Source organism: Clinocottus analis, unplaced genomic scaffold (genome assembly GCF_023055335.1).
Source record: "Clinocottus analis isolate CAN_PGR_092001 unplaced genomic scaffold, fCliAna1.0.p SCAF_20, whole genome shotgun sequence".
NCBI lineage: Eukaryota > Metazoa > Chordata > Actinopteri > Perciformes > Cottidae > Clinocottus > Clinocottus analis.
The window spans coordinates 2,409,800-2,430,833 of record NW_027175932.1 but is presented as its reverse complement, the minus strand read 5'-3'; the positions used below and the strand labels follow the sequence as shown (position 1 = coordinate 2,430,833).

At 46.8% G+C, this 21,034-nt stretch overlaps 1 protein-coding gene across 1 annotated transcript; it reads left to right on the top strand.

The window, feature by feature from the left end:
- Positions 1-976: 976 nt before the first annotated feature.
- ntn4 (netrin 4) lies at positions 977-20,396 on the top strand. The gene is made up of 10 exons (XM_068586922.1): positions 977-1,433; positions 2,898-3,445; positions 9,142-9,420; positions 13,198-13,324; positions 13,827-14,012; positions 17,623-17,836; positions 18,111-18,205; positions 18,482-18,550; positions 18,651-18,824; positions 19,322-20,396. Exons 1-10 carry the CDS (start codon positions 1,388-1,390, stop codon positions 19,459-19,461), a joined length of 1,878 nt encoding a protein of 625 aa, XP_068443023.1. The 5' UTR covers positions 977-1,387; the 3' UTR covers positions 19,462-20,396.
- The last annotated feature ends 638 nt before the right edge of the window (positions 20,397-21,034 follow it).

Genomic DNA, 21,034 nt, shown 5'->3' with positions numbered 1-21,034 from the left:
ACGCCCCACATCAGCTTTTCATCAGACTCCACGTGGTCGACATGCCATGGACACCTGGTATCAATATGATGGAGGAAAGTACAGGAATATGTATTTATTCACATATATTTATAATAGCAATACAAAACACAAACACATTTAGATATACTAGTATAGATTGAGCTAGCCAGCATACAAATAGCTTACACGTACAAGCTTTAACATTATTAATGCATCTAATTGAATATATGTGATTCTAGATTGGACTAGTGTAATGATTACTTGTGCATTGTGCACTTTAATGCCAGTACCTTTACAGTGTTTTAAAGTTACTAGGTACATCTACTCATGTAGCAGTAATACAATATTAAGGGGTACTTAAATATTGACATTTGATGGTACTTTATACTTCCTACGAGTACTATACTTCAAGATTTTACATACAAAACATTTGAATAAATTGTACCTATAGTGACTTCCCTCCACCATAAGGCCACATTAAAGTACCCCTTACATAATGTATGTGCATGTTGTTGCAAATACACATGTACAACTTTGAGTGCATACTTGTAACTGAGTATTTTATACTGTAGTATTGCCACTTTTACTGAAGTACCTCTTCCTGCTCCAGCTGGTTGGATGGAGTAAAAAAACACCTTCCATATCCGACTGTCCCTGAACTCCTCACAAAGGGGTCCCATGGAGAGGAGCAGGTTGTGGACTCTCTCTCTCTCTCTTTCTCCCTCTCCCTCCCTCTCTCTCTCTCTCCTTCTCTCTCGCGCGCGCACAATCTGGAATGTTCCTTTAAATGTGACGCGGCGAGCGGCGCAGGAGAGGCGGAGCCGCCGCCTGCGCCGCTCGCCGCTCTCGTTGCACGACCTCTCCCGTCTCTCTCTCTCTCTCTCTCTCTCTCTCTCTCTCTCTCTCTCTCTCTCTCTCTCTCTCTCTCTCTCTCTCTCTCCGCGCGCCTTAGAAATAGATCTGCGGGGCAGAGCGGGTGTGAGCAGGCGCACACTGCGGGGAAATGAAACACGCTGCGGGTCCCGAAGCAGAAGCAGCAGCAGAAGAAACAGAAGCAGAAGAAACAGAAGAAGAAGAAGAAGAAACAGAAGAAGAAGAAGAAGAAGAAGACGAGCCGGGCAGACCCGTCGTTCCCTCCACGTCCGGTCTTCTCCTCTCTCAGCGGGACGCCGCGCGCCGTGCGGGGTCATGTTGTTTCCCCACGAGTTGCTATCGGCTTATTGGATCGCAGCTGAGTGAAAGGGAAAGTCCACACGGGATTTGAACCTACGCACTTGCCACCGTGGATGAAATCTTCGCGCATACTTTGACGTCTAGAATAACACCACGGATTGTCCTCCCTCCTTTCTCGTGTAATCTCGGAGTATTCACATTTAAACGCGGAGACATGATGATTTTATTTGCTATCAGCCTGGCCGTGCTGTCAAATGCAGGTGAGTGTGTGTTTTTATTGTATTTATGTACAATAAACATCCTAATGACAGAGTTATGGTCACTAATGAAGGGAGAAGTTTCTACTTATTTATGAAACACCTGAGCCTCTGAGTCCATCTTTAAAACGTTAATATGTAATGCAATATCAACAAAAAAAAGTATGAAACTTCATTTTCCACATAAACCTCTGGGATACAGAGGCTTATTGATCTTCTCTGCCACATATTTGAGTGGAAGTTTGGTATTAAAAATGTAAAAAGTTGTGATGTATCTATTTTAGATGACTAGCGTCTCAATGATGTATATCTAAGCTCTTGTAAAAACTAAATAAAGTCATAATTTACTTTTTTATTTATCAGTTTACGTCCTAATAATGAGAGGATCCCGTCCAGGAAGGTCTCAGTCTTCCCCTCATGACCTCGGCACATACAGACAGTTATGTAATTCAGCATGAACTCCACTTTAACAAAGAACATCCCTCCAGAAAAAGGTCCCTCGGTGCAAAAGTTCACGGATCCAGAGCTCTCTGGGGTTTAATAAGAGTCTATCGGCGAAGCCGCTGATGTTTTGAAGGAACAGAAGTGAGCTCCGGGTTGATAATAAATCCAGGTTGCAAGATGAAACCGTGGCCCTCGGGGGCTTTGCAGAGCGTCTGGAAGGCGTCTGATCGCTGCTCATCTCGCACCAGCTGCCAAACCTCGTCTGTGTTAGAGTCCACGCCGGCTGCAGGCAGGTGCACAATGCCTCTATTATCCCTTTTGCGTAACATTTCCCATCGAGGTAAATCACTTGGCTTGTGTACACACACACACATTCTGATCCCAGCTCGCCCACAAACTCTCACACACACTGTGTTGCTTACACTCAGACTCGTCTGTTCAATAAACTCCCTATAACCTGCTTATTAAAGAAGTTGTTTCAGCAATTTAGGGCTGTGAATGCTCACTAACAAGATGTTTTTATTGCTTAATATTGTCAGTTATTACACAAAATTATCAGCTTAGATGGGAGTGTTCTTCTCTTGTAATTCTTTGTTCAGGTAAGGCTTGTAAAATCGGGACTTCTGGAGTAAAAAAAAACATTCCTACTTATCTCGAGTCTTTCCTTCTCGGCCTACTTCCTTCATCCCGTCAAAGAAATAGTCCCAGAGGGTTGTGCAGTATGTGATGTGCGATTTGAAAGCCCCAATGCTCTTTTAAAGGTGGAGGCAGAGGCCTCAGAGACAGACGTGTGGATCAATAGCACTCGAGGTGTGTGTGATTTGGGTGAACTGACCCTTTAGAGCTGAGGGTCACCGCCACTTGACATCGTCGCTTTCTCTCTTTTGTTTCTCCCTTTTTCTCTCGAAGGCCGTTTAGTCACCGAATGTTACCCGAGCACACGCACACAACACACACGTGAACTCTTGTGTGTGTTTTTCTCCCTGCTCCCACCTCCCTCCGCCCCCGTCCTCGCCCTCGCAGGTCTGTCGGTGGAGGTCTTCCGTGCCGGCGTGGCCCCTCGCTGCGAGAGCCGGGCCTGCAACCCGCGCATGGGCAACCTGGCCCTGGGCCGCCGGGTCCTGACGCAGACCGTCTGCGGCAACAACGGCACCGAGCGCTACTGCGCCTACGCCGACCCCGACGTCAACCTGGCCTGCGCCGCCGCCGCCTGCGCCAAGTGCAACGCCGGCCTGCCGCTGCTCTCCCACCTGGCCGGCGCCATGTCGGACTCCTCCTTCCGCCACCCGAACACCTGGTGGCAGTCGGCCGAGGGGGCGGAGTCGGAGACGGTGCAGCTGGACCTGGAGGCCGAGTTCTACTTCACGCACCTCATCGTGGTGTTCCGCTCGCCGAGGCCGGCTGCCATGACCCTGGAGCGCTCGCAGGACTTCGGGAGGTCGTGGAAGATGCTGCAGTACTACGCCGGCAACTGCAGCGCCGCCTTCGGGGCGGAGGAGGGGAAAGCGGGACGGGACGGCGCCGCCTGCACCTCCAAATACTCCGGGGCGTATCCCTGCAGCCGGGGAGAGGTGAGGAGGGAGGCGCCTCTTGATGTACATCAGATGTTTAAATCTGTCTGTAACCACAGCGTTGGAGCTTCTCCGGTTCATTCTCGCGGCTCTCATCAGCATCATTTCCAGCAAACACGAGCAGCTGTTTTCGGCATCTTAAAAATGCAATCCACACTGTCTCCTCCCCAGCATCAATCACCAGAAAGAGTCGGCAACTAGCTCGAGGCGAAAGAGGACAAAGACGTGAAATTTTGTTTTTAAAAAGTGGCGAGTGACGTATATTATATTACCAAAACGTTAAATTAAGTTCAACAGCTTCAAGTATCCAAAGTGACATTTCTCACCCTCAAACCACACGGTTTCTGAGAACGTGTTCTCCGCCGCAGGCGCACAACTTTTTGACGTCCTGCCAGAAGTCGATCAGATTCGCATCAAGTGGTTGAATTCCACCTTTTCTCTCGATCCGACCGCGGTCGGAGCAGGTTGACGCAGGTGGAGGTGGAGGATACACACCTGCGGTGAAAACGCTGGAGGAGGGTGACGGAGAGTTTCCTGCTCCCTCCCCCCCCCCTGCCTCCCGGTGAATGAATGCCTAATTATGTCATATTAGGTCAATCATAACACGAGACGGTGCGCTCCTCTGTTGCCTAACAAACGGTTTAAAGTGTATCATTACCTCGTCCCACTGGAACACATTCAGTCCTGTCCGCTGTAAGTCACGCAACATGCGAGAGACACTTAGTCTGAGCGGGAATGAAAGCAGAGCTCGGCCAGGTGGGGGAGGGGAGGGGGGCCTTGAGTGTGTGTGTGTGTGTGTGTGTGTGTGTGTGTGTGTGTGTGCATGAGTGAGTGTTTAATAGGCGTACTTTGACTGTTGCACGAGAGGGCTTCCTGAAGCCCATTGATGTTTAATTGAAGCAGTGTGTGCCGGGAGCTGCTCGGCAGATGTGTGTGTGTGTGTGTCTGTGTGTGTGTGTGTGTGTGTGTATAGAGGCGCATGCCGAGTGTGGCGCTGCTCTGGCCTCCCTGCAGCGCTCTCATGTGTAACGTGTGTTTCACGGCCTCTTGCAGGTATTCAGCCGTTTTTTTGATAGATGGTTAGATGGAAAAGTTCATTAATCCCCAGTGAGGAAACTCATCCGTCACTACAGACAACAACAGACGAGGTTCACCGTGCACAACAGACAAAAAAACACACCAGAAAACACCATATGAAACAACACAACAAGACACATAACCGACATAGAAAGATGCTCATTTTGAAGCTAAAGGTGTTCGTTAAACAATCAAACTAATAAGATAAAAGACCTTTTGTGTCCCTTTGTCGATCACTTTGGCGCCCTGAATCGCTCACTGGATGAACGTCTGAGTCCTTTAAAAACACAGTTTAGTGAACAGCTTTCATCGTTTTTAACTTGGCCCTCGATCTCGAGGGGCCGTATCCCGCTGCCGCATCGTAAATGAATCTCCATGTGCTTGTGTTTCTTAGTGTTTCTCCAGAAGATGTGAATCATAGCTTCTCTTTCTGCTCCGTCGTGCTTCACATATTTGGTTTCTGCCACCTGTGCTGGGAGCGTTGACCTCTGACCCCTCGAACTGATGACCCCAGAGGCTAAAAAGAGGTCAAGCGGCGCTCTGGCGGGCCTTCAGCTGCCGCCGCCGGCGCTCAGCTGTCCGCGCTCTCGGCTCCTGTGCGCTTTTATTGTTGTGTTTGTACGGCAGCTATAATGACGGCTAAGCAGTTGTACTGCGCACTATGCGTGAGCCTCAGGGTTGTACTTCTCTCAGAGTGTTTATAATAATTGATATACACCTCCGTTATTATATATTATTATATGATTGAACTTGAGAAGTAGCAGCTTGACAGATCATTGGCGCGCTAACTGGGTGTTTGTCATCGCGGCTCAGGCGTGTGAACATGGAAATTAACGTCTAATTGTCGATCCACAGCGCCAAAGAAAGTGTTGAAGTCTGATCTCGCTGTCGCAGAGCGAGGATCGCTGCGTAAAGTCTGTTTTTTTGTCTTCGCAGTTGAGCGGATTCGCTGCTTTTTTTTAATTGTAAATAGGATTTATTTTGATTTTGCTGCTCAAACAAAAGTGGGAGAAACCATACTTATGAAGACGTATGTCGGCATATTACACACTTAACGACTCATTCATTATCTGAAGAAGTCATCAACGTATTAATCCATGAAAATATTTGAGTTGAGATCATTTCCAGAAGAAAAGGAGGAAAACGAACAGTAAAAAATGTTTCTTTCTCCCGCAAAAAACATAAAAAGCATGTCAACTCTTGCACTGAAAGCTTTTCGTGTTCACCTATAATGCTATGTGTGTGTGTGTGTGTGTGTGTGTGTGTGCGTGTGTGTGTGTGTGTGTGTGTGTGTGTGTGTGTGTGTGTGTGTGTGTGCACGCAGGGTTTCTTGTCTTATTCATGAGGTCAGCTGGGCTGAAAGAATGTGAGAGTTGTAGAGTCTGACCTCCTTAGGGAAGAGAGGGAGGGAGAGCAGCCAACACACATATTCTCTCTCTTTTCCACAGTTCCACGAACACACACACACACACACACACACACACACACACACACACACACACTCTCTCTCTCACACACTTGTCCGTGCCCTTTCAGATAAACGCATACAGTCGGCTTTCCGTCAGTCTGCTGGGAAGGAAGTGCCGTTGCTCTGATGGATGCTGGTACTGTCGGCTAGACACCCCCCCCCCCCCTCCGTCTTTCTCCCTCCATCAATGCCCATTGTGCCTGTTTACCAGATTACAGTCCACAGCGCTTTGATGGAATTACGGCTGTTTAAGCCAGACTTACTTTATTTTTCAGACCCTGAAGTGGACACATGGCCCACAGTGAACCCGCTGCCTCAGGACGCAGGTGGACAAAACTTCAATATGTGGAAACATTATAAGTAGCATAACCTAGCTTTCAAACACGTCGTAAACAACAAAAATAACCTTTTTAAAATTGTGTTTCAATCTGCTGTTGTGAATTCACGAAAGGTTAAAGGTTCCCTTGTAAACAAGTGCCAGTATAAATGTTTATAGTCATTGTTTCTCACCAAAGCACGTTGTGTATCCGGGAAATGAAAGAATTGAAGAAATAAACCAAAGCGATTTATCATTTTTTGTTATTTTTTTGGGGTTGCTTGTACAGTTGCATCCTTGTCGAAGTTGAGATATAACGAGGAAAATATTCCACGCCTTCATCCATCGTAACATCTCACCTTTGCAAGAGAAGTATGTCAATCAAAAAGTCAGGTTTTCCTCTGCAGGAGGACACCGATCACTGTAGTAGAAAACTCAGAAACTGCATCATAAAGCTGGAAAGACAACAAATAAACAGCTGAATGTGCATCGTATTAAAAGCTTAAAAGGAAATAAACAGCAGAGTTTGAGCAAAATGATAGATTTTCATCATGATTTCGTGATAATACTCAATTAACACTTGAAATCAACTGATAAAATCCTAGATTTGAAACGTAGTGAGTGACGTAAATGTGAGTCTCATCAGCGTATTGGCGAACACGAACACTTCAGTCTCCAGACTTCCAGGAAGACTACGAGGCATAATGATGTAGTAAAAGCTGCGAGAAGGCCTGGCGAGGAATTTGTGTTGCGTAAAAAGGAAAGCCAAAACCGATGTCTATGTGCATGCCAGTGTGTGTGTGTGTGTGTGTGTGTGTGCTGGTGTTGCTGTGGTGTCACCGGGCTGTCGCGGGCCTTTTGTCCCGGCTCTGAGTTATGTGGAGCTGGATCCTCGTCCCCGTCTTTGTTTGGCCCTGCTCTCCGTGCTCTCCCGCGGACCGGCGCCCCTCGTCCTATTTGTCGTGTTCTCTTAATTGTGGCCCACAATGCCGCGACCCCGCGACCTTCTCCAACAACGGGGAAATTAATAGCGCTCCTCCCATCACACTCTCGGGCCAGTCATCCAGCCAATGAGGGAGCCACATGGGGTCTTTTTTTTTTTTTTTGTTTTTTTGTTGCTTGCCTCTTGCTTCAACCCAATGAAAACACACACACACACACACACACACACACACACACACACACACACAGAGAGACACACACACTCTGTTTGTCCAATGATATCAATGATGGCTGCAAACACACATACACACACACACAGACACACACTACTCGTCCAATGATGGCCCACAACAACGACGCACATTTTTGTAAAGAGACTCACACACAGACACACACACGCGTACAGACAAAACGCTGCATGCTTAAGCACACACACATAAACACACACAAACACAAAAAGCTGCATTCTTCAACACACGCACACACACACACACACACACAAACACATACACACTACTTGTCCAATGATATCAATGATGACCGGCGACAACGACGCGCACTTTTGTAATGAGACACACTGCGAACACACACACACACACACACACACACACTATACTCGTCCAATGATAGCGGGCGACTACGGCGCGCACTTTTGTAAAGAGACACGCCGCGAACACACACATTTCTTTCACGGGCGAGAGTTGTGTGCACAAACACACACACACACACACAACTTTTTCACCCCGACAACAGCGGGTAGCCTCGGTTGCTAGTGGCAGCGGTAGCCACGGCGATGGCAGGCAGCCCATAAAAAGGGATCTTGGATTTGAAGGATGTCCAGGGACCAGACACGGAGGAAGGAGGGGGGGGGGGGGGGGTTGGGTGCACTCACTCACACAAGGGTGCCCCTTAGCACCCTGGTGGTCACGTGAGGACGTAGTCACTGGCGACGGAGGTCAAAGGTCACGGGTTTGGTGCACAAAGTGAAACCAAAACAAACGTCCATTAACGTGACGAGACGTAGTGACACGAGGAGCGTCAATGAACCCGACCAGGCCGTCTCAGTCATGAAGTGCAGCTGCAAAGAGAGAGAACAGGTTGTTGTTGAGGGGATTTCATGAGTCTTTTTCACCGTATTCAAAGGACGAAAGAAGGAGTAAATCAAGGATGAAGCCAACACAACAACTCCACCTTCTGGAGGGAGAACTCGTCCTAGATGAGTTTATACTGTTTGTCTAAGAGCCTCAAAAGGAAGAAAGCCGAACGCACAAAGAAAACGTCTTAATCAGCAGTTAAAAAACTCCAAAGGACTGGAGGCTTGACTTCACCAGGGCTCTTATGGTCATGGAAAACCTGGAAAAGTCATTTTAAAAATGGTTGTTTCCAGGCCTGAAAAGAGCTTTCTATGTTTTATATTCATGTGTTTATTTACGCTGAGTTTGAAATAAAGAATGTGCTTTTAAAAGAAAGACGCTCAAAATATCATCAGCATCCATACAGGCATCTATATAAATGTTTATTCTTTTAATCAAACTATTGTCTCCCATTCATTTGAGTCATTTGAGGTTTACTGTATGCTTTGAATCCTCATTGTTAGTTTAAATACTACATTTTATCACTTTTTACTGTTTACACAAAGATTTCACGACATGTTTGCTCATGGACATCTGGTTTAAAGTCATGGAAAAGTTGTAGAAAAGTCGTAGAAAAGTTGTAGTAAAGTCGTAGAAAAGTCGTAAAAAAGTCGTAGAAGAGCTGTAGAAAAGTCGTAAAAAGTTGTGGAAAAGTTATGGAAAAGTCGTAAAAAAGACGTAGAAAAGTCATATTGGTCAATGTGTATGAACCCCGCTTCATTATCCCCCCCCCCTCTATTACCCCCCCACCCTCCATCAGGTGATCTACCGCACCCTCCCAAAGTGGGAGTCCCTGGACCCGTTCGGGGTGGAGGGCCAGCAGCAGCTGAGGGTGACCAACATCCGGATCAGGCTGCTGCGGCGGCAGTCGTGTCCCTGCCAGGCCAAAGACCCCGCCTCCAAACGCGAAGCCCCGCCCACCCGCCACTTTGCCATCTACGACCTGATCGTGAAGGGGAGCTGCTTCTGCAACGGCCACGCCGAGCAGTGCGTCCCGGCGCCGGGCTACCAGCCCATCAGAGACCGCACCAACCACGTGGTGAGTTACACCGCCAGGGCTTTTATTGTGAAAGGGCGTCCAAGTTCGTGGGCCCCTTTTTGCTGCAAAAAAAATCTGCTTTTATTTCTTTTATTTCTTGTTTGAAGCCTCGATGTTTGAAGCCTCGATGCTCGACATTTCTCCTGCGTGATTTGATATTTATAATGAAGTAATCAAACCTCTCCACACTTACTCTGAAGGAAGATTACAAGGCTCGTTCACTTTGTGTTGGCAGTCGTCTTAATGACAGACTAAAGGACGGGTGGTGATGGAGGGATGGCCTTTCTCTCTCTCTTTCTCTCCTAAATCCTCTGTTCTTCTGTCAGGTGAACAAAGAGACGTAGATTTGGGAAAGTGGGAGTCAACAAGGAGTTTCCCGAAATAATACTACGACTTCAACATGATTTTTAGGACCGATCCGATGGACAAACTCCATTACATCACTTCTTATCGTCTTAACTTTTATAACTTTAAAGCTTTTAGCGCGTGACTTGATAAACGGACGTAAACACGTTGCGGCTTATCAGACCTTAAAAATTGCACGCCGACATATATCCTGATAAGAAGCACATGAAATGTTCTGTGTCGTACGCGATGAGTGAACGAGGACGATCGCGTGCGGGTTTTTTTTTTTTTTTGCTGACACCGCGGTTTGTTTTTTTTTGTGGCGAATTATTGGACTCTTATTTTTCCACGCCACAAAATTCCAGGCGGCTCAACTGAGTGTTTTCATCAAGGATTTCCTTCTTTTTGAGGGTTTTTAAAAAAAATCCTCTGAGGCGGTCTTGAGACCACAGGGCTGTAACGCTCTCCGCCGCACGCCATCGTAATAAGAACATGTGTGTGGCAGATATGATGGTTTTTTTCAGCGCAAATATTAGTCCAACTGCTCCCAAGACTTAAAGGTTTGAACAGTAAATCCTCATCTCCTCGGGGTCACCGGGGCGGGCGGCGGTAAACACACAGACGTTACATAACTTTTCCTCGCAGTTTGTTTTGTGTCTCGGTTTCGACCCCGAGAGTAAGAACCCAAACAAGCAGAGAGCAAGATGGGAGATTACCGAGGACTCTGGGAAAGGAAGGGAAGGGCGTGGAGGTGTTGTTTTACCCAGCGGGCCCCCCAGGTAACGTGGAAACAATAAGGGCCAACAACAATACCTGTGTGGTTTGACCGCTCCGGGCTACCGTAGAATCACAGCAACATGGCCGACTCCGGGAAGACGATCCGCTCCCTTTGTAGATGTGAAGCGACCTCAACACGAGGATCCTTAGTTCCTAGTTCCTAGCTCCTTGTTGTAACGGGACAGGAAGAAGGAAACAAGGAAGGAGAGGACACAAGAGAAATACCTTGTTGAGTAAATGTGTTTGTGTGTGTGCTTAAGCATGCAGTGGTGTGTGTGTGTTAAATGTGTGTTAAGCGTGTGTGCTTGAGCATGCAGCTTTTTGTCTGTACGGCTGTGTGTGTGTATGTGTGTGTGTGTGAGAGTGTTTATGTTAAGCGTGTGTGTTTAAGCATGCAGTGTTTTGTCTGTACGTGTGTGTGATTGTGTGTGTCAGTATGTGTGTGTGTGTGTGCATGTCGGTGCATGTGTGTGTGTGTGTGTGTGCAGTAATCTCCGGTGAAAGTGACCCTCTGCGTGCTCGAGTCATTACCGCTCAGACGCTGTGAACAGACAGAAAGGCCACTTGTGTTTGTTGTTGTTTGCTTTTTGTGCGCTCCTGTTCCCCCACGCGGGTTCTCCTGGCGGTCTGAGGGCGATTACACTGTCTGCTAGTTAGCCACAAAGCCAACGCGCACACACGGTAACACACACAACGACATCCAGGGGACGACTACTGGAGCGTTAGCGGCAATTAGTCCAATTAGATGTGTGTTCTTTGTTTTTCACAATCCGACTGCGTCTCTTTACGTCGCTCTCTTTGCTCTCTTTCTTTTCAGTTATTTCCCTCGCACCTCCCCGACATATTCCCCTGTTTATGTCTCCTTTAAGACACACGGAGCGACTTAAAGCATATGAAACACATCATGTGTCAAGTTTAAATCGTTTTTTTGTGTGTTTTAATCCTGTTAATTGACAATATGCAGATTAAGGAACATATAGGGGCTAAAAGTCAAAGTCAAAGTCGTTTTGACTTTGACTTTTAGCCCCTATATGTTCCTTGGAGATAAAATCCAAAGATACTCTCCTCCATCACGATGTTAAGGGTCATTATATTGAGAATTAAATGAATGAGTTTTTGCAGACAATCGTAAATGATGAGCTGCGTACATTTTGACATTTGGTTCAGTGTAAAAGTTATAAATTTAAGAATAAGTGCTACAAAAAGGCCGCAGCTGCAGGTTTTAATGCGTTTAGCGGCACCTCAATGTTCCATAATGCTCATGGAAATACTCCAAAACATGATCCCCGCCCTCCTAAAGTATGTTTTTGGCTGCACGTGTGTGTTTAATTACACGTCTCTGATTCTATAACTGCGTGATTTTTCTTTTTTGTTTTTGGCACAGAGGGAGATTTAAAGTAACCGATATCATTGGCACCACACATCAGTCCGTCTCCACTGTGTCCCGTATGCATGATCGCGTGTGTGCGTGTGTGTGTGTGTGTGTGTGTGTGTGTGTGTGTGTGTGTTAATTGTCCCGTATCACGGTATGGTAAACATGTGAAATGGGTTTAAATACCAGCTGTCTGGACCTGAGCCAGCTGCCTCTGCTGCTCTTTTCCTTTCCCTCTTGTCCATTTCTTCTTTTTTTCCACTCATTTCTCTCCTCTGTTTTCCATAAATTACTTAATCCCCCCCTCTTTTTTTACCATGCGTGTCATTAGATCGCCCGCCTGGACTTCCCAATTGCTTCCCGCCTATTAGTGTGATGGAAACGCTGTTTTTGCCTCGACATAGCATCGACATAGCAGGACCCATCCGGGGTCAGAGGACATATCGGCTCTTTTCTGTATCGCATGTGGATGTGTTTAAGTCTCCGCTGTGCTCGTGCAGTGTGTTGGTGTCGGTGTGTGGATCACCGTCACACACACCGTGGGAAACAAATGCACAAATCTGCATGTGTGTGTGTGTGTGTGTGTGTTTGCAGTTATTTTCTATGTCGATCAGTGTGTGTCTGCCTCTACAATCGTTGCATAACAGTGTGTGTCCCACATTGCAGTTGCACGGTGTAACGCAAACAAATAAAGAGCTTCCTCAGATGCCATGCACCCCCCCTCCTTCTCTCCTTCAATCATTATCCAGCGTGCATGGCATTCCAGCTCACAGGAATGACAAGGAGATTGTTATTGTGCTCTCAGCGCTGCATACTTGCACTCTTCTCACACACACACACACACACACACACACACACACAGACACACACACAAGCTTTTCAGACCAGAGGCCCGTTCTGGTTTCCAGTGATGAAGCCAAACAATCAATGTCCATTCACTAATTTTCAGCCGAGGGAGCAGTGTGTATGAGGGAGATGGAGGAAGAGGGGAAGTGGGGAAGAGGAAGAGGAGGCCATGAGACGCAGGAAAGGAGAGAGAGAAGAAGAAATGGAGAGTGTAAAATCGGAGAGGAACCCCCCACCCCCCTCGGCGTGCTCGTCCTCACGTGGGAAACTTTCCTCTCCATCACACTGACCCCTTTGTTCCTCCCGTCCTTCCATCTCTACCTCAGTCCATCCTTTTGGCCGGTTGCTAATGAGCTCTCTCTCTCTCTCTCTCTCTCTCTCTCTCTCTCTCTCTCTCTCTCTCTCTCTCTCTCTCTCTCTCTCTCTCTTTCTCTCAGGTCCATGGGAAGTGTGTGTGCAGACACAACACTGCAGGTGATCACTGCGAGCGCTGCACTGCGCTCCACAACGACCGGCCCTGGCAGCCCGCCGACGGCCTGACGGGCGCTCCGCACGAATGTCGGAGTGAGTCGAATGAAAACGGTTGTATAGAAGTCTATGCTTCATGTGTTAAAGCTGCGTCCTCTCTCCTGACCACCAGGGGGCGAATCCTCTGGTTGTATAGAAGCAACCATCTTGGAAGGGAAAGTTACACAACGTCATGGGTTTTCAATGCAATCTGAACACATATATTTTTTTACTCACAAGTCAAGGCTGCAATGCCAGCAGGTTTTCTCGTAAAGGAACAGCAGTGAGTTCCAGTAGAGACACACACACACACAGTAAAGCTTTAAAATGTCCACAAAAACATCTCAAACCAGTCCTGAAGCCATTGAGCTCATCAATAAAGTACTTCCTGTTCTTTTCACTGCAGCTTTGGATGGTAAAACTGCATCATTATATGGTAGAGACAGGATGAGATGCTACAAACCTTTATGTGTTACATTCAAACCAGACAATTAACAACTTTTTTGTGCGTTAAACGCGACATCAACTCAAAGTGTCGATCTCCTCCCTCCCGCTGCAGAGTGCAAGTGTAACGGGCACGCTCACAGCTGCCGCTTCGACTGGGCGGCGTGGCGCGAGTCCGGCCAGCGCGGCGGCGGCATTTGCGACTGTCTGCACAACACCGATGGCCGGCAGTGTCAGAAATGCAAAGCCGGCTTCTACAGAGACCCCCAGAGGCCGCAGACGGCTCCCGACTCCTGCAAACGTAAGACACACAAATACACACACGCCAACAGCAGCAGACGCAAACACGTTGCTCATCACAGTGCGAACATTGTCGCTGCTTTTGGAGTTCAGGAATTTCGCTTGTACGCACTAGACGCGGGGATGTTGCCGTGCCCTTCGTTTCTCAGGCAAACCGCAGCGTGTAGAACACACAGCGTAATTAATCATCCCGTGTGTGTGTGTGTTGACAAAATGTTTGCCGGCGTGAATCATAACATCAAACATCGGTACGCGGCGCTGGCACGGCGCTCCCGTCCTCGCAAGGAATGCCGAGAACTGAGATCGCAAGCCGGGACGTGCTGGAGAGCACCGATACCTGATGGGCACCTGGCCCTGTTTGTGTGTGTCTGTGTGTGTGTGAGAGACAGCAGACGGCTCACGCTCCATCCGAGGTGTACAGCGGGAGTTAATCATCAGATGGTGGCATTCCTTCTCTTGACTCACAGCTCGACACACACAAACACACACACTCCTGCGTGTCCGTCTCCGGCTTGTTTTGCCATTTTTCATGCGTGACTCAGACTAGCTTCAGGGGTAATCATTGGTTGTGGGGGGTGAGGGTCCGCTGTGTGTGTCTGTGTGTGTGTGTGTGTGTGTGTGTCTGAGCGCGGCGTGCTGCCCTCCGGTGATGAGACGAGTCTTAAGTAAACACGCGATAGTCATCCATAAACACACCGCGGTGGCTACATTCCCCGTCTGATTATGTGTCAGATTTGACCCAGTGAGCTCAGTCCTGCAGGTATGCTGGACTCACACACACACAGACACACACAGTACGTCTATGTCTGTGTGTGTAAACAGCAATCTTTGTGAGGACCAGTTTGAGTTTAAGCCCCACTTTTTTGGCCCCCTGAGGACATTTTGAGGGTTTCCGAACTGAGGTTTCACGCTAGAATTAAGGAAGAGAGGGTTTGGTGACGGTTTGTGTAGCGAGCGACGGAATGCGTTGCGTCAACGATGTGTTGCAGAGATAGACGCACAAGGTCGAGCGTGTTCACCTCGGCATGTACGTGTCAAATTGCACCCAAAAACATACAGGGAGGGGGGATTATGTCGGCTATCGGCCCAAATGTGTCAATCAGAGGTCGTTTTATTTCACATATTTCTCAAAAAATGGTTGAACTTCAACCCGTCCTGTGTGTCTACGAGCATGGATCGTATGCCAACAGGATACGGCCTCGTTCCATTGTTGCTCTTCTGTATTTTATACGTTTATTGCCTATTATTTTATGTCTTTTCCCCCGTGCCAATTGAAGGCTGTAAAAAAAAGGTTTGGGCGTGTTCGCGTCTCTGATAAAGAATTAAAGAACGAACGCACCAACTTTTCCTTGGAGGGTTTATATTCCAGGGGGGTCGTGTTGTAAACTACACTCAGGGGGGTAATGATCCTCGCTCTGAAGGCCGATGATTGACAGACAGACGCAGAGCGACGCCCCCCTCGAGACGAAGAAGGTACAGGTTGTGAAATCCCGCTGACAATGGAGGAATTTCCCTCCGTCGCGAGGAACATTTCTTTCATACCGAGCTCCGAGGGGCCCTGGAAAGAAAACACTCCTGTCAAGCTCGTACACACCAAAGTGGGGAAAGTTACAGTGTGTGTGTGTCTATATGTGTGTGTGTGTTGGCTGTCTCGTTGCTCAGGCAGGTGTCTTGTCGTGTCAGGTTTTCATTGTTCCCGCAGCCCTCTCTGTACACACATATTTACACAAAGCCGTCGTTGTGTAGTTGACCCTCTTAAAACGCTCGTAAATTCTCACGCAGACATGTAAACACACGCGCTTACCCAACACACCGACGACGCACGCGGCTCGACTTTACGTGTCGCTCGGTTAATCGTTAACGCTCGGCGGCTGCTCGCCAAACAATGGAGGAGATAAGGTGCTGCTACACACACACACACACACACACACACACACACACGGAGATCTTGTCGAGTGTGTGTGTGTGTCTTGTGTGCACGTCTATAAATGCGATGTCCTTATGATTGTGTTGATATCACACAGTTTGTTCTAGTTTATCTTATCGTCTGATTCGCCGTGACATCGTAGTGACAGCAGGAGCTTCATCCCGACAAATAAAGTGGCATTTTACTCCCTTTTTACTGAGGCATTCAGGAAATATAACATAAAACACACATAAACACGTCGTTTAAGTTAGTGGGACCCAAACGTTGCGCCACATACAGCTGCAACTAACAATTATGTGCGTTATGAATTAATCCGTTTAATATTTTTTTGTCTAAAAGATGTCAAATAATGATGAAAATCAGCCATGATGGGTTTTTTTGCAGTTGATGGATGTCATGATTCAGTCAGTACTTGCTGACATAAGCATGTTTTATATATTGTGTTTTTTATTTGAGGAAAAATATTGCGTTTTGATATCAATATATTGTAATTTGTTTGTATATATTGTTAAATAGGTGCATTTAAAAAAGTTAATAAAAAATAAAATGTGTCTAAATTTTATGAAAGCAACATGTAAAGCATGAAAATAGTCTTTAAAGCGTTGTAAATAATATAATATCATGACATTTCTGACCTTCAAGCCGTCATGAACACTTTTCTTTGGAGTTTATTCAGCTGATATTTCTGCATAAATGTCAAATGATTTAAAATGAGATGTTTTTTCTTTATTTGTACCTTGTGACCTGATATAAAAGTAAATAATTAGGGGACCTTAAGCGTATTATTTAGTTTACAGTCATCTGTGGGACTTTAACACCACATTAAGAGCTCATCCAGAGCGATGACCTTTTCCTCCTCTAATCTAAAGCCACTCATGAGCTTTAATAACACACAACAAGGGCTCCGTGCCTCTGGGTGACAGTAAGTAGAGTCATTTGCTGCCAGTCGAGCTTCACGCATCATTAAACGGCAGAGAAATGGCTCCGACAGCCCCTCTTCGTCTCTCCCTCTTCATCTCTCCCTCCTCGTCTTCCTCCCTCCTCGTCTTCCTCCCCGGGGACAGATTTATGAGGGAGGTGCAGGACACCTCCGCCTGCAGGAGGCTCCGGGTCTCAGTGTCGATAACGTAGACGGCAGACAGCGGTTTCTCTCAGACCGCCAGTGGAAACACGGGTGTGTGTGTGTGTGTGTGTGTGTGTGTGTGTGTGTGTGTGTGTGTGTGTGTGTGTGTGGACAAGTATATTGTTTTTGGAGGTTGTTTAAAGAACACCCTATCAGCACACAATTAGAGGGGGGGGGGGGGGCAGGAGAGGTGTGTGTGTGTGTGTGTGTGTGTGTGTGTGTATGTGTGTGTGATAAGAAAAGAGAGAGGCCTTTGTATTACCAGCTCCTGCAACAACACCAGACAGACAAACAGAACTGATGAAATACTAGTTATAAATTTGTAATTTATGGGTTTGCAAACTGTCCTTTTAAAAGACCTTTAGACTCTGTGCTCCCAGATATGACTTTTTTTTTGTTTCCTCCAATATATTTCGCACTTTTCTTCATTATTTTGTGTTATTTCTTTATTTATTGGACGGCGTATACGGCCGCATGTACGATATATCCACATGTCTTTAGAGAAATGTACAAAAAAATACCTTCATCTATTAAACCACTTTCCTTTCCTTTTGCTCCCAGCATGCAGCTGTCACCCCCTGGGCTCTATGCCCTTCCACCTGGCTGAAGGCTCACTCTGCGACCCCGCCAACGGAAATTGCATCTGCAAACCCGGAGTGGGCGGGAACCACTGCGACAGGTGCATGGTGGGATACTGGGGCTTCCACGAGTACGGCTGCCGCCCGTGCGACTGCTCCGGCGACTGCGATCCCTTCACCGGAGACTGCGTGTTTGGGTGAGCAATCGGAGAAACTCGGAGTACATGTACACGTAGATGTAGATAAGCGAAGCGCCGTCCTGATACCGCCGTGTTCTTTTTTTTCCAAAATCTGTGTTGTACACAACAAAGAAACACGCTGGTATCATTTTTTATGGAAGGCAACATGATTAGCCACCGCCAATTTGGCAGAGGTTTGTGTATTCATTTGCCAAAACATGTACACGCCCCCGTGTGTATGTGTGTGTGTGTGTGTGTGTGTGTGTGCTGATGTTGTAATGTGTTTGTGCAGCTCTGATCTGGACCTGTACAACCTAGAGGGAAACTCCAGCGAGCCGGTGAGGATCTTCAGGGCAGATGAACTCTTTTCTGCCCTCCACTACTCAGGTGAGTTACAGAGACTGTGTGTGTGTGTGTGTGTGCGTGTGTGTGCATGCATGCATGGACAGTTTCCATGTGTCCCTTCTCTTAGACCCCCCACCACCTCCAGCCTGTAACTGCAGCTTTCATAGGCACATTCCTCACTGGACACACACACTGTGCTCGCATTCTTAGGACGCCATGCACAGTATCTGAGACCACACACACACACACACACACACACACACACACACACCAGGCATGTTACAGATATTAATCTGTACCTGTCTCTGTCTCCTGCAGAGAAGTGCGAGTGCAAAGAGCAAGCCCTGACCAACAGTAAGCTCTTCTGCACCATGAATTATGCATACGGTAAGAATTCTCACGGGTCTTTTCACTTTTCGAAAGGATTTTAATATCGCTTTATCGTAATTAACACAAAGTCTTCTCCGCTTGACTCTCTCTCTCTCAGTCCTGAAGGTGAAAGTGCTGTCGGCCCACGATAAGGGCTCCCACGCCGAGGTGGAGGTCAAAGTTCAGAAGGTGCTCAATCAGAACACCAAGCTGAAGATCCAGCGAGGTCGGGTCACGCTTTACCCCGAGTCCTGGACCGCACGGGGCTGCACCTGCCCCATCCTGAACCCAGGTCAGACAACACTCACTGGGGGAGGTTTCCATTAAAACACATGAATAACTTCCCACTGAAACACAGAATAATCCTAGTGAAGGACAAAATGATCACCTTTCAATCGGATTTGTGGAAAATGACAAACATGTAGAGCGTTGAGACCTTTATTCAGGGTTTTTAAGGTCATGGAAAACCTGTAAAAGTCCTGTAAATGTCTTATATTCATGTGTTCATGAATATAACACATGAGTTTGAAATAATGGATATGCTTTTAAAAGGAAGACGCTCAAAATATAAGCAGGCATACATACAGGCATCTATAAAAAAAATTAAAAAGTTGTGGTAAAGTCGTAAAGAAAGACATGGAAAAGTCGTGGAAAAGTCATATAAAAGTCATGGAAAAATCGTAGAAAAGTCAACGTATTGTCTGAAGCTTTGGTTTGAAGGCCGGTAGCGTTGCATTACATCATGAGGATGGATTATGCGTTCCTGACCTCTCTGCCGTGGCTCCTCAGGGCTGGAGTACCTCGTGGCCGGCCACTCGGACCGCAAGCATGGCCGCCTCCTGGTCAACATGAAGAGCTTCGTCAAGCCGTGGAAAGCCAGCTTGGGGCGCAAAGTCCTCACGCTCCTCAAGAAAGACTGCAACTGGTAGGCGGACGGTCAAAGAGCCGGAAGGACGGACGGACACGCGGACAACAAAAAGGCCTCGGATGTGTTGAATCGCACAGGCACAGGTTTTTTCTGAAGGCTGAACTGAAACGAAACGCCCATTTTATTCCTCCGCTGTCGTCCAACGGGGAGCCGCGCAGGACACAAGTGTATTAAGACGTTTCTTCTTCTGCTGTCGGGGATCTCAGCGCTTTGGCCGAGTGCTTTCTCTTCCCTCTGGACCCGTTGACTCGCATTGAAACTGAATCTCTTCCTCTCTGCTGCACTTTAGCCTAAGATGGACTGAGGAAATACGGACACACAAAGAGAGGAAGACACACACATTAAATGACTCCCCTGACATGGACTGCGGATGGTGCGTGTCCACTCCATTCGCAGTAGACACTCTTTTGAACGCACACAGCAGGGTGTGTGTGTGTGTGTGTGTGTGGGTGTGTGTGTGTGTGTGTGTGTGTTCTTCTGACATAATGTGCAAAGCACCCAGAGTGACGCTGAACAAGCCATACAAGCCACTACAGGTGGTTAAATCTTAGCCAGTCCAGGTGTGCCTGTGTTGAAATCGGAGTGAATGGATTTTTACCCCGAACGTGAATGTATTTGCCTGTTGTGCAAATGTGTGTGTGTGTGTGTGTGTGAGAGAGATAGAGACGGAGAGAGTGTTTGAATGTAGAGGTAAATTACGAGCGCAGTCCAGATTCAGTCCAGCTCTTTTCTGTAGGTTTGTGAACACTTTTTTTTTTTAAACTGCCGTTCTAATGTTTATGACGCAGCGCTGTGTGTATTGATTCATCTCGTATTACACTAAATTCAGAAAATCCTTATTATTCCTACCTTTTTGTGCTCTTGTACAGTATTATTTGTATATATCTATATAAATATTATGTTCATCTTTCGCCCTCACCTTTTGTTTAATTGTTTTTGTACATGGTAATATTAAAGGATGATTACAACTTTGTTCTCATTTTGACACTTTTGACATTTTATTGTGACGCAAAACGAGCCAAACGTGGAGCCAGAGTACGTAAAACCACTTTATTTTAAGGTTAAAATGTGCAGTTAACTCTGCAACAATATAAAAAAAACACGAAACAAACGAACTAGCTATGTTAGCCCAAAACCTCTAAGAGCAGCATGAGTCATCAAACTTTTTAACCTGCTTTCTAGAAGATTTTATGTTTAAAAAATAACTTTGTGACTGATGTTTTTACATACATTTGTCATATAACAAGAGATTAATATACAATTAACAAGAGACACAGGATTAAAACTGTTGAAAATGTGTTTTTCAATATTTCGCAGCTATCGTTGTCTTTGTCATTGAAACTTTGTTGTCGGGCAGAACTTTTCCCAGAGACACTCTCTTCCCAGACGAACTCCACCTCTCAGCAACAAGTTGATATAGCGGCCCAGGCCTTGAAATACTTCACATAAATTGGACAAAAATATCCTTATCACCCTGCTCTCACACACACACAGACACACACACAAACTCTCCCCGTGTCCCTTCAGATTAAGTCATCCATCACTCTGGCTCCCAAAACACTCTCCCCTACATT

Bases quoted from the DNA above. Each gene is read 5' to 3' on its own strand.
- ntn4 (XM_068586922.1), top strand. From the start codon at position 1,388: ATGATGATTTTATTTGCTATCAGCCTGGCCGTGCTGTCAAATGCAG. The intron at 13,325-13,826 runs GTGAGTCGAATG...CTCCCGCTGCAG, and splicing joins CGCTCCGCACGAATGTCGGA to AGTGCAAGTGTAACGGGCAC. The intron at 18,551-18,650 runs GTAAGAATTCTC...TCTCTCTCTCAG, and splicing joins CACCATGAATTATGCATACG to TCCTGAAGGTGAAAGTGCTG.